Source organism: Teleopsis dalmanni, chromosome X (genome assembly GCF_002237135.1).
Source record: "Teleopsis dalmanni isolate 2A chromosome X, ASM223713v2, whole genome shotgun sequence".
Taxonomy (NCBI): domain Eukaryota; kingdom Metazoa; phylum Arthropoda; class Insecta; order Diptera; family Diopsidae; genus Teleopsis; species Teleopsis dalmanni.
Genome location: NC_051848.1, coordinates 96,760,047 through 96,773,577, shown reverse-complemented (window position 1 = coordinate 96,773,577; position 13,531 = coordinate 96,760,047). Strand labels below are relative to the sequence as shown.

Sequence of the window (13,531 nt, the reverse complement as noted above, 5' to 3'; positions counted from 1 at the left end):
AGCTGTTTTTGACATATTTACAAAAAAAGGAAAACAAATGTTTGGTGGTTGAATTTTCTTGAAAACGATGTACCTCTTTTTAGAACTTCTACTTCCCAAAAGGTAATTAATAAAAGTTAAAAATATGTTTTAAATATGTTTAACCCTACAAGTTTGAAAGTATATTTAACCTTGATGCAATATTTTTTTGGCACAGGCCAAAAATCAAATCAACAAGCAAGTTGAAAAATCAGCTGTTTGAAATGAGAACAAACGAATTATAACGAATGTAAACACTTTTAAATGGCTCATTCAAAATGAGCCATTTTCGGCCAATGTAAGCGCCATATAAGAACGTGTCAGCTTATTCCATTGAACACAATTAATTTAATGTTCAATTGGTTCTAACCTTTACAGCTATGTGTACTTCGGCAAGACTGTTTCGCTTTTCAAGAAAACATCAAATCAATGAGGATGTAATTTCAAATAAGGAAATTACTTATTGTGTTAACAATTCCATTATATTTAACTCGATCATCACGTTTACGCGAACCTTAAAATTTGTTTTAAGGTTCTTAAAATCGATTTTAAAACTACTTAAAAGCACTTTTAGCTTACTAAAAGCAGTTTATCATCACTTTTAGTAAGAAACATCACTTTTAAGCATTGCGTAAACATTTTAGGTCTGTTTCACGAGCTAATCGTAGTAAAATTCAGGTAAAACACATGTAAAGTACAAACCGAGAGCGTAACACAAACTGAGAGCGTGCCAAATTTCGCTCATTATGCAGATTTTCATAAAACAGGTTTGTGTAAAATCTGGTGAGCACACCAGTGCCACGCAAATAAGAAACACAAAAATTTAAATTCTAACCAAATCAGCTGATTCACACATCACTCAAATTTTACTTGAAATAAAATGTACGAGTAAACTTTGTGTAGCATTTTCAAATTTCGACAGGTTGTTACGCTCTCTCACATGCTCTCAGATGCTCTCATATACTCGAAAATTTGCTGTTGGAACGCACTTATGTATACAGATTGTTACTCAAAGGTACTACGAGTAAAGGTCGTGGAACAGACCTCTTAAAAGCAGTTTAAGATTTGAATTTTCAGCTGTTAACTATCAATAGGTATTTGAATTTTATTACAAATAACACAGTTGATAAAAGAAAACCTAAAACTATGAAAAAAAAACGGAAAACAAAAATTGGATTGAAAAAGTGGAAAAGTATTTTATTAAAGTATTTGCGGAAGAAGAAATAGTAAAATTTTTAGACGGCAAGAACTATAAAAAGGCCACAATTTATGAAATAATTCATCAAGAAATAGAAGTCAAAAGTATTGTCATTTTATTAAAGAGTTGTAACCGCATTTTTCGTAATTTTGTTAATTTTATACGGGATATTTGTAAAATATTGATTGTTTTATTATATTCTGTTTTCTTTTATTATTTATTATTTTCTTTTATTTTGGTGATAATATCTTTCTTTTGCAATTTGTAGTTATACTCTATATAGTATTAGGTGGAACGAATCAGCTGATTGCTTGCGGTACAACAAATTCAGCCTTAACGGCTTAAAAAATATATTTATTGTAAATTTCGCATATCTTTAAATAAATGTTGTGTAGCAACCTTGACTAATTACTATAGTCTTATTAAAAGCCAAAATCTGTTTGATGCCACCGTGTAACTTAAAACTTTGCCCAAAATAATATTTTTATCCTATGACTAGTACCAATAAATTAAATTAAACAAAAGGAAATGTTTATTTAAAAGAATATAGTAAAATAATTTTTATTTTTAAAAAATAATATATGTGTGTTGTGATAATATTATTTATATAATGTATAATACTTTTGCTTTGCGGCAAAATATGGACCTTCCACACAGTATAATTGATAAAATCTGTTATATGTCAATTGTGATATTTTGTGTATAGATTTTAGGTCAAGTTTGGTAATGCCATTTTTTGAAATATCGAGTATATTCCTTTATTGCAATTGAATATAGGTTCTCATTCAATCTTTTGCGTTTGTCAAGTTATAACACACGTTTGAGTTTAATTTCTTTCTAAATTACTAAAGGTAAGCTGAATATTTTTATTAATTTTATTATTTTTATAAAAATTATATATAAAATAATATATATATATGTATTTGTTGTGTTATTGTAACAAATATTAATTGTTATATTTTGTTATAATTTAATGCTATATTAATTATATTTGTTAATTAGTTATTTTTTTCAAATATTGAAAGAGTCATATCTAGATTTTATATTGAACTTTCATTTCCGTTTCATGCGGTTTTTATGCATTTGATTCGCTTGTAAGATTTCTTGTAAGAAAATAACGCGCCTTCTTATTAGTTAATTCGCGGTTGAACTTCGGAAGTGCAAGTGGGCGAAAATATTACCGTGGAAATTTTTAATTGCTGCAAGTGAGAGCAATTAATAATAGTTGTGATTTAGCTTTTTTTTCGGAAATTTTGCAATCTGTGAAGTTTTACTAAAGTTTAATGATCAAAATTGTTTAATTTGCATTTCTATCAATAAATGCTTCTAATAGATTTAAAGTGTGGATTCTTAGAATTAAATTAAAGTACCACTAAATTCACTCTTCAAATGTATAAATATGTGTGATTATATTTGTGGACAATAGTGCTAATATTATTGTTTAAAAATATTATTAAATTTTTGTTTCAAGTATTGTTGTAAACAATTTCACAATAACAATTTTTTCAAATTTCAAAAAAATAATAGTTTGAAGTATTTATTGCTAATTATTTTGTGAGCTGCTCATTTTTGCATTGGATTTCATTAAATTAGTATTTTATTGAAATTATATATAGTACATATTTAGTAGATAGTTAATTAATATTAAATATTGTAAAAGTGACATTTTGAATTTTATGAAGACAAAAAAATGCGGCATTGTAACTACTTCGTTAGTTTTCGGCTCTGTTCGTACGTATAGCACCTAACTTTGCTAATTATTTTTTCTTTTTCGGAATACTTTCAGAGCAAGTTCAATACGTGGAGTGTTCGGTGAAGTTGGCTGAGGTATTTTTTCAAAAGTCTAATTCGATTCTAATTGTTAACAAAAATATAAGAAATTTTCAAAAAAAAAAACATTTGCATAAACTTAATCTACAAGTACACGGTATTATTATATATTTAAAATATTAGTGCTGTATATAAACTAGATTATATATTATATTAGTTGATTATTACAATTAGTTTCTGGACAAATGCAGTGTCATTATTTGCTTTTGTACTATGAAACATGTTAAATTACTGTAGTACTTAAAATTTATTAGTCGTTAATTTAATGGTAGAAATAAACTTTTTACCATAAGGAAAGAATCAGTCTTCAGTAACATTATTGAAGTGTTTGTTTGATGTATACGAATATAATTTCACAATATTTTACAATTTTAAAGTATTTTCGCAACTAGTGTAGTATGTAGAGTTCGCTTTCATCGTAAGTTCCCGATTCATTTCGTTTTGTTTCTTTCCGCCATTTTGTTTTACGATTATCTGTCCTTTCGTTGTTTAGTGTGTTATGTGCTTTTTGATTTTCGCAAATTCTTATGTGCGCAACTTAGTTTTTCTACTAACCGTGAATTATTATTAATGTATTAATATGTCAATTTTATTTTTTTAACTAGATATCATATTAATTGCTAGCATCAAAATTATTCCGGCAGTGCTATAAACTAATTACTGTAAAAAGTTATTTTCCAAATTGGTAGGGATATATACGCTATACAGATGTCCATCCAGCATAACATTACCACTTTTGTAATCAGTGTATTGGAATTTACAGACTAATTACTGCTTTAGGGCTGAGTTAGTCGGTAGATACTGTAAGAACTTAAATTCACAACCATCCAAACCTGTCTATTTGATAGGAACGAAATTAACAAAATTCGCCGCTTTTGTTCATTCCGTTCCTATCAAATACAAAGGTGTGGTTGATTGTGTATTTCTCTATGGCTTAAGTTCTTACGGTACGTACCGACTAAGTGAGCCTTTATATAGTATTGCAATTTTTGAATTTACATTGAAAGCAACAACAAATGCTGTGGTAATCGATGAATTTATCGCCTGTGTAACATGCCTTTAACATTTGAAAGTAAGAACAAATATTAAATTGCCGTTAATTTGGTCGCCTCATCATCATTTTGGCATCACAGTCCATGATGGACCATTGCCTCCTCTACAATACGCCTCCATTCATCTCTGCATATCGTGATTTGCAAGAATTATCAGTAAAAATCTCTTATATGTTTGGTAGATTATTTCTATGAAGTCAGTTTGTGCTTATATAACACGATCTTTCTGCTGACTATTGTTAGGAATGTTGTATCAGAAGCCAGTATTTTATTTTTATTTTCAATAAATATCGAAATTAGCGTCTAGTTTTAAGGTATTTTTTATTAAAATATTAATGGCATAGCGAAGTTTCTGTTTCTGTTTCTGTTTTAATAAAAAAAATATTTAATAATCGGAAAAGTAGTGTACAATTATCAGTTTTTGTATGTATTTATATATTTAAAATATGAAACAGTTTGCAACTATAGCTAATAATGATAGCAATAAGCTGTATAAAGTAAATAAAACCTTAAGTTTAAATGGAAATATTTGATATATATTAAATTAAATTGATAATAAGATAGTTTTTGCAATCATTATTTATAACATTCATTTTTTATATTATATATTATTTTAATCGGAAATAAAAGATTTGTTATATTTAAAGACTAGCTTCCTGGTCAGTTTTTATGTTGTCATATATTTATAAAGTAATTCGTTCGATTTAGAGAATTAAAGAAAATACAAATTTATTTTTATTAAATTTTAATTATTATTTTAATGAAGATTGTACACCGTTGTCAAGTTATCGGTTAATAAGCATTTCAATTGGATGTTAGTACTTAGTACTAGGCTAAAAATTGTGCAATTTTATTAAACCAGCAATTTCTTTTTTTAAAAATTATTACAACACAAAAACTTACCAACATATTATATAACATTTAAAATAATGTTTTTTTTTTTTGCATTTTGATTATATTTTTATTCTTAATAGCTATACGCGCTGTATTTCTTTTTTCACAAATTCTCTAATAATAAATTGTGGCTTGATTATATTATAGTTCAACGTTTATTTAAAATACTATTTTTAATATACAATATACGCAATGTATATATACATATTCTTATATAAATTTATGTACCATAAATTACAATTATTTTCTTTTAAAGTGTATTTTTATATTTCTCTTTATATAATATTTATATATAAATTTCTTGTATATTCATTACTTATATATATAATTTTTATATATAAATTACATTAAATTATTTGTATATTGATACAATTCTTGTGATAATTTTTACAAACTTACCCACTTTTTCTAGAAAAAATAAAAAGTATCTAAAATTCTGTTCATAATTGTTTTGTTTTTGGTTCTGACTTTATTATTATCGTATAAAATTGTGCTATCCAACTTTTTCTTAGATTTTATTGCAGATATAAATCTCAATAGATTTACAAAATTTGTTTCCATAAAAACCAATAGTATATTTTTTACAGTTAAACATAAATATTAGTAAATTCAAAATCCTAGGCTTTCAAGTTATTTCTAATTAGTGCCACTGATCTTAACTTGGATTTGACAATTCGATTTTGAATTTTGAATTTTTTCTACTTCACCCAGTATACCCTGAGGATTTTATTAATAAGTCTTTATATTTTGTTAATAAAAATTCATATTGCATTTTGCATTAATTGTGACTGAAAAATATATTTTAATAAATATCTTTTTATTGGTTAATTGTTTATTAGCATAAAATTAGCAAATATTTTAATCAAGTTTGTTATAACTATTAATAATAGTATTGGAATATCAAATTTAAGATAATTAAGATTGGAAAAAATTATAATGTGCTGAAGTTAAGGTTATGACGACGACGGTGCTTATAGAAATCCACCTATTCCTATTGACCCATTGTGTTACCGTACCAAAATTGGAGAGTTTTGAATAATCCATTTTTAATTCAAATTTAAATTTTTGCCATCCTTATATGTACAATTATACTCGTATATTATTTTTGTGTTGATTTTTCAATATAATAGCAAACATATGAAATAATTAAAATTTATTTTTTTATTTTATAATATGTTATAATTGAAAAATTTACTATAATATTAAACAATTAACCAAAAAATTAAGTATAAAATTAAAACATTTTAGTATAAAACATATATATTCATTATATTAAAATAAATATACATATATGTAATATTATTGTAGATTGAATCCTTTCTAAATATCCTAAATCTAATCCATCCTCATCACATCACATTTTCTCTCATTCAATTATTTTGTTGATAATAGTTTTAAAAGAAGTAAAACGTAAATTTGTAAATATCATTTATTTAAAAAATAAATATTTTCTTCTTTTTAATATAGGTATATACTGTATAATGTCTCTTCAACCAAGCGTAAGACCACGTGTTCGTGTTCCTTCACCTCAACTTATGGGAAAAGTTGGTATTCGTCCTGTCATGACATTTACGGGTCCCAGGGTTAGTATTTCATTATTACTTTTGAACAGTTTCCAAAAAATGAAATCAAAAAATATATATAATAAAAATATTTTATTATAAAAATATATTTAATAAATAAAACCTAATAAATATAAACCACAATAATTATCAAATTTTATTATAGATGTCTTTTCGACCAAGGATTCCACCTTCTGTTAACGTTGTTAATAGACCATCGGTAATTGCTGATACCTTTAAGCCACGCGGCGGTTCAATTTCTGTTCGTCCAAGGGCAATATTAGCATCACCCCAGGCTGCAAAGCCTGATTCTAATGATTCTGGTATTAAGACACGATATATGTTATTTATTTTTAGTACATTTATTTCAACCAAGTAAAAATAAGTATTAAATATATTCTAATTTTTATTTTTCTATATAAGTACCAAATTTGATTCGTCGTATTTTAATATCTCCATCTATTCCGCACTCGCCTTCAAATTTGTCGTCATTTTCGTCAACTTCAACTTCATCATCTAGTTGTACTCAAATTGAAAACTCCATAGCTAATCGTAATGTTTTTTTTTAACTTTTTTGTATTTAGTTTTTAGAAAATTAATAAAATATTTTTTTTATTATTTACTATAGTTGGTGTTGTTGCTGCTAAGCCGAGAGGTAATTTTGAAATAAATATGTTTTTAAGTTAAACACTTTACCAATTATTTCTTAAATTTTTTCTTTCAAAATAATTCTAGGCAAAGGGCATGGAGGACGTGGTATTTATAATATTTTATAAGAATATAAATAAAATACAAAATACTATATATAACATAATTTTTTTGTTTAATACATAATTTTGTTTGTTTTTTGTTTCTAATTAGGTGGACGTAATCGTGGTGGCCCGCATACACCGTTGTTGGATTCCTTGTTTACACGGCCACAAACTTGTGTTTCCAAAATGGGTGAAACTGGACGCCATGTTACTGTTGATACGAACTATTTCAAGATCTTAAAGAAACCCGAATGGAACATTTATCAATATAGAGTAGATTTTGTACCGGAAATAGATATGAGCTTTGTTCGTCGTACATTAATTCTCCAACATAAAGCAAAACTTGGTGGATATATATTTGATGGGACAATGCTTTTTACTACTAATGATTTAAGAGGCACTAAAAAGGGTCATTATCATGAATTCCATCTAACGTCTGAGTATCGTGATGGAAAGACAGTGCTTATTAAAATTAAACATGTTGGTATTGTCGATGCAAATGAGGCTCAACTGTTCCAAGTATTGAATTTAATCTTACGTCAATCAATGGGTGGACTGGATTTACAACAAATAGCTCGTCACTTTTTTGATCCTTATGCTAAGGTAAATGTGAATACAATTTTTTTTTTATTTAATAATGCTGAAAATAGCTCGTCCACCACCAATTATGGTCTCTGAAGATTATAAATACTCAGAACTGCAAGCTGTTGTAAAAAGTAACTGCAAGAAAGATTAATTAAGCTCCTCAATAGCGGTACTTATAAAATCAGTACATTTGAAATAGGCGACTACAGAGCTATTACAAAAGTGCTGTCTTCAAAAAAAGCTGCCTGGTATTCGTATGAAAACAAGCATCTCCGACCATTAAAGGTTATTGCAAAAAATCTTCCTCATTCATGTGACCCAGTCGATATCGTATTCGATCTGAAACAGCAAGGTTTTAAAATCGTGAACGCGGTCAACAAATGGAAATCACATTCAAAGATTCCACTTAATATGTTCATGCTTACATTTGAGGCGACAGAGGATATAAAAAAAATATATAACATTAAAGCTATTTTAAACTGTGTTGTTAAAATTGAACCAATAAAGCACTCAAAGCAAATACCACAGTGTAAAATATGCCAAGCGTATGGTCACACACAAAATTATTGCGGCAAATCAGCCCGGTGTGTTAAATGTGCTGGCAGTCACAGTACTGCAGAATGCAACAAACCTGATCAGCACCAACCAAAATGTTGCAACTGCGGTGAGGGACACCCGGCCAATTACAGAGGTTGTATAGTAGCCAAAGAACTTCAAAAATTGAGAAACAAAAAAATTGGTGAACAAAACAAAGGTAAACAGCGTAATCATATATCGGCTGAAAACCAACCTGAAAATAATCAAACTAATGTTCTAAATAAAAACCCAAAATCGCTGAATAATAAAAAAACATATTCGGATGTAGTTCAATCCAACACTGAGGACGATGGTAATTACAAAATACTAACACAAATACTGGAAAAAATCACTACTCAAGAAAACTTTTATAAAGCATTGGACAAACGCTTGACTAGGCTAGAGCAAAAACTCAACAAAACAAATAATGCTTAGTTATATAAAAATAATGCTATGGAACTCGAACGGTCTTCTTCAACACCTTAAAGAGCTTGAAACAGTCCTATCAGTCAAAGATGTTGATGTTTGCTTAATTAGCGAAACTCATTTTACTAACCAAACATATGTTAAACTAAAGAATTACGAAGTATATAGCGCAGTCCATCCTAGTAATTGCGCTCGCGGAGGAAGTGCTATTTTAATTAAAAAATCATTAAAACATTACGAGTCTACAAAAATATCCAAAGAGGAATTCCAGGCAATAACTGTTGTCCTTGACTTACAAAGCAAATTACTACTAACATCGGTATACAGTCCTCCAAGACATTCAATTAAATCCGAACAATACAAAGATCTTATAGAAACTCATAAGCATCGCTTCATTATGGGTGGCGATTTCAACGCTAAACATACGCATTGGGGCTCTCGCCTAATTACAACGAAAGGTAGAGAACTCCTCAAAGCTATACAGCAAACTGGCTGCGAATGCTTGTCATCCGGGAACCCAACCTATTGGCCAACTGACCCAACAAAGGTGCCTGATCTACTCGATTTCTTTATAACCAAGCAAATTTCGTCCTACAATTTAAAAATAACAGATGGAGTAGAACTAAGTTCCGACCATTCCCCTCTCTACATAACCCTCTTCGAATCTGCCTTAATAAATAAAAAATGTCTAAAACTTGAAAATAAATATACAGATTGGAGTTACTTCAGAAGAATCCTTAATGAAAACACCATTGCTTCAAAAGAAATTTGTGAAGAAAATGATCTTGAAAGCGAAATTTTGAACCTTACAAATTTACTACAACATGCGGCATGGTGCAGCACGCCCACATTAAGGAATGCAACCTATCCTCATAAATACCCAAAAGTCATTGTGGATCTTATGCGGGAAAAAAGAAAGATGCGGAAAAAGTGGCAGCAATCCAGATTTCCAGCAGACAAAGCCATTCTTAACAGACTTGCAAAAGAACTCAGCCTAAAAATCAAGCAATTTAAAAATAATCAATTCAACTACTACCTATCTAACTTAAGTAATGATCGTGCTACCAACTATTCTCTCTGGAAATGCACACGAAACCTTAAGCGACCTTTAGTACACAAAGCTCCAATTAAAAATCACGCTAATCAATGGGCTAAAAGCGATGAGGAAAAAGTGGAGGTCTTTTCCGAACACCTGTCAAAAGTGTTTTCCATAGACGAAAACGTTAACAATGCAGTAATCTGCCCTCCTAGGACAGCACATTCATCATGTATTCCACCAACCACCGAGCTTGAGGTAATGATGATTATTAAAAATGAACTTAAGCTAAAAAAAACCCCAGGTTATGAATTGATAAGTGCTGAAGTTTTAAAAGAAATTCCTGCAAAATGCCTAGTTAAAATTACGAATATATTTAACGCTATAATACAGATGCGAACCCTTCCATCCCTGTGGAAAGTATCTGAAATTATCATGGTACATAAGCCAGGAAAGGATATTAATGACGTAAGTGGTTACAGACCAATAGCACTTCTGCCTGTACTTTCAAAAATATTTGAAAAAGTCTTACTGAAAAGAATCCTTCCTCTGATTGAAAGTCAAAACATAATACCTTTACATCAGTTTGGTTTTAGGTGCAATCACTCCACCATAGATCAAGTCCATAGGATTACCAATGTAGTAGAAAAAGCTCTTGAGGAAAAAAAAATCTGCTCAGCTGTGTTTTTAGATGTGTCGCAGGCTTTCGATAAAGTCTGGCACTCCGGATTGCTTACCAAAGTAAAAAATATTCTCCCAACGGAGTATTATGACATAATCTCCTCTTACTTATCTGATCGTTACTTTCGAGTAAAGCACGGTGATACCTATAGTAAACTGCATAAAATTAACGCTGGAGTTCCGCAAGGTAGTGTCTTGGGTCCTCTCTTATATCTGATTTATACACACGACTTGCCAACGAGTGCAACAACGTTCACAGCAACTTTTGCTGATGATACTGCAGTCCTTGCAGTTGGAGAAAGCGCAGTAATAGCAGCTAATAATTTGCAAAATAGTTTGGACAGTATAATTGCTTGGACAAAAAAATGGAAAATTAATCTGAATAAAGAAAAATCAGTGCATGTAAATTTCACAAATCGAAACATCAGTTATATACCTGTCTACATCGATGAAGCACAAATCCCTCACGAATACTGCGAAATACTTGGGTATGACTTTGGACGCTAAACTAAGATGGAGCGAGCACATAAAAAAGAAAAGAAGTGAATTAGATCTTAAATTCAAATCGTTGAAATGGTTAATCGGCAAAAAATCAAAACTATCGCTTTTCAATAAACTTGTATTATACAAACAAATGCTCCAGCCAATCTGGACATATGGAATACAGCTATGGGGTTGCGCAAGCAGAACACAAATTTCCATCATCCAAAGATTCCAAAATTTCATGCTACGGAGTGTAACAAACGCGCCATGGTACGTGAGAAATTCTGACTTACATCGTGACCTTGGAGTGACAACAGTACAGGAAGAAATTCATACCAAAGCCAAATCACACCAAGATAGACTTAGTTGTCACATAAATGCTGAGGCGCATTTACTAGCGACAACTGAGCCAATACGCCGTCTAAAGCGCCGAAAGCCGTGCGATCTTTGGGCTTAAATCATTGAAATATAGTACAATTAATTTATTATTGCGTGGAAACGCCTAATCTATTTAAATTTAAATTGCTTGTTAGTTATCTAATAACTAGTTGCTTTATGTCTTGTTTTGTTTTATTTATTGTTCTTTAAAATCATATATAATAATAAAACAATTTATAATAATAAAAAAAAAAAAAAAAAATTTAATAATGCAACTACTAAATATTCTTAGGACTAACAAGAATTTTTAGTTTGATAAATTATAAATGTTTAAGCTAAGGTTTTATTACTTAATGAGATCAAAGGGAGATATTATACGTTTTAATCTCTGTGCTGAGTCAGTTGCGTTGATTAATTGACTAAATGATTACATAAATTATAAAAATTATTGACACGAAGAAAATTAAATCTTTGTGATTAATCCAAGAAGTTTACTTTAAAGTACAATTTTTTAAAAATCAAACTGAAGCAGAATATTTAACATTTATCAAAATCCTTTGCCCAAATTATGAATCAAATTCATTGATTATTCAGACCTATATACTACTACTCTTACTTTGTAATGTTCTCAAATTTATATTAGATATATTCATTTTAAAATAAACATATATCATATATAAATATATATTTATTTCACACCTAATATGTATACTTACAGATTAGCATTGACCCGTATCATATAGAAATCTGGCCAGGTTATATTACATCCATTCGTCAACATGAGCGGGATATTCTTCTCTGCACTGAGATTACACATAAAGTTATGCGCACCGATACTCTTTACACCATACTTCGTCAACTAACGGTCGAAACTAAAGACTATCAAAAAGCTTTTAAGACTGAAGTTATAGGTAAGCAACAGACATAATCTATGTTATACATATGAATACATGGATCTTATTTTATTTTAGGTTCTATTGTGTTGACGGACTATAACAATAAAACTTATCGTATAACTGACGTTGATTTTACGAGTTCTCCTCTATCGACATTTTCATTGAAAGATACAAAAGTTTCATTTGCTGAATATTTTAAATCGGTAAGTTTAGGTTTCACATATATACAATTATTACTATAAATAAAACCAATTATTATTATGTACAATAATAAAACAAATTGGGAACAAATAGTTCCCATTCTTTTAATAATTTATTATAATCCGTTTTAGCAATTTATCAGTAGTTAAGTAGTACAAGTATTATAGTACGACTATTATTAACAACTATTGCGATTATTATAACAGTAGGAAGCTGATAGCTATAAATTAAAAAATTTAGTAAGAGTTCATATTCTGATTTAAATAAGGCTAAAATAGTTCTTTGCACCCTTTACAATTGTATAACGATCCTATGCTTCTCACAGGAGTTAAAATTTATATATATAATTTATATATATAATTTACATATGTAATTCATATGCTTAATTTATATATATAATTTATATATATTCAATTGTATTACATTGAATAGTATAATATAATAATATAAATCATAATGTAGTTTGATAGTGTACATTATTAGAAGACATAACTATTTTATGTAGGTATCCAAAGGAACAAAACTTACCATATTTACAATTTTTAAAACTCTCCTTTGAGCACAACAAACTTTTCTATCACATACGTCCTACGTCCAAAAGAACCGAGGTGCTTTTCGGGATGTTTTTTCAATTACCACGCCACCAAAAACCAGCACCAGAGGTTGAAATTGAAGATCCAATCCTTGCTTTATGGACTCTTTCAAACAAATTATCCTTCCAGCTAAGTTAAGTTTAGAGTTGAGTATGAGACCCAGATATTCTTGTTTAAGCTATTTTTATCTTGGTTAAGAAAAAGAAAGAAATTATAGGCCTACTAGTAAAGAGTATTAACTCATTTTTATGTTGAGTTAGTTATAAAACCATATTCACCATATCATTTTTTTTAGTGACTGACAAAGAGTTAATAATATTAGATAGTAACTGTGAAAATTTGTTCAATGCGTTGAAAATTTGTTCAATGC

General features: G+C 29.0%; 1 protein-coding gene across 1 annotated transcript; it reads left to right on the top strand.

Annotated features, from left to right (window-relative positions):
- The first annotated feature begins 2,355 nt into the window (after positions 1 to 2,355).
- LOC119688748 (protein aubergine-like) lies at positions 2,356 to 12,717 on the top strand. The gene is made up of 11 exons (XM_038103415.1): positions 2,356 to 2,421; positions 3,003 to 3,143; positions 6,460 to 6,575; positions 6,721 to 6,877; positions 6,978 to 7,106; positions 7,183 to 7,209; positions 7,290 to 7,310; positions 7,416 to 7,909; positions 12,190 to 12,382; positions 12,443 to 12,570; positions 12,700 to 12,717. The coding sequence occupies exons 3-11, from the start codon at positions 6,474 to 6,476 to the stop codon at positions 12,715 to 12,717; spliced, it is 1,269 nt and encodes a 422-aa protein (XP_037959343.1). The 5' UTR covers positions 2,356 to 2,421; positions 3,003 to 3,143; positions 6,460 to 6,473.
- The last annotated feature ends 814 nt before the right edge of the window (positions 12,718 to 13,531 follow it).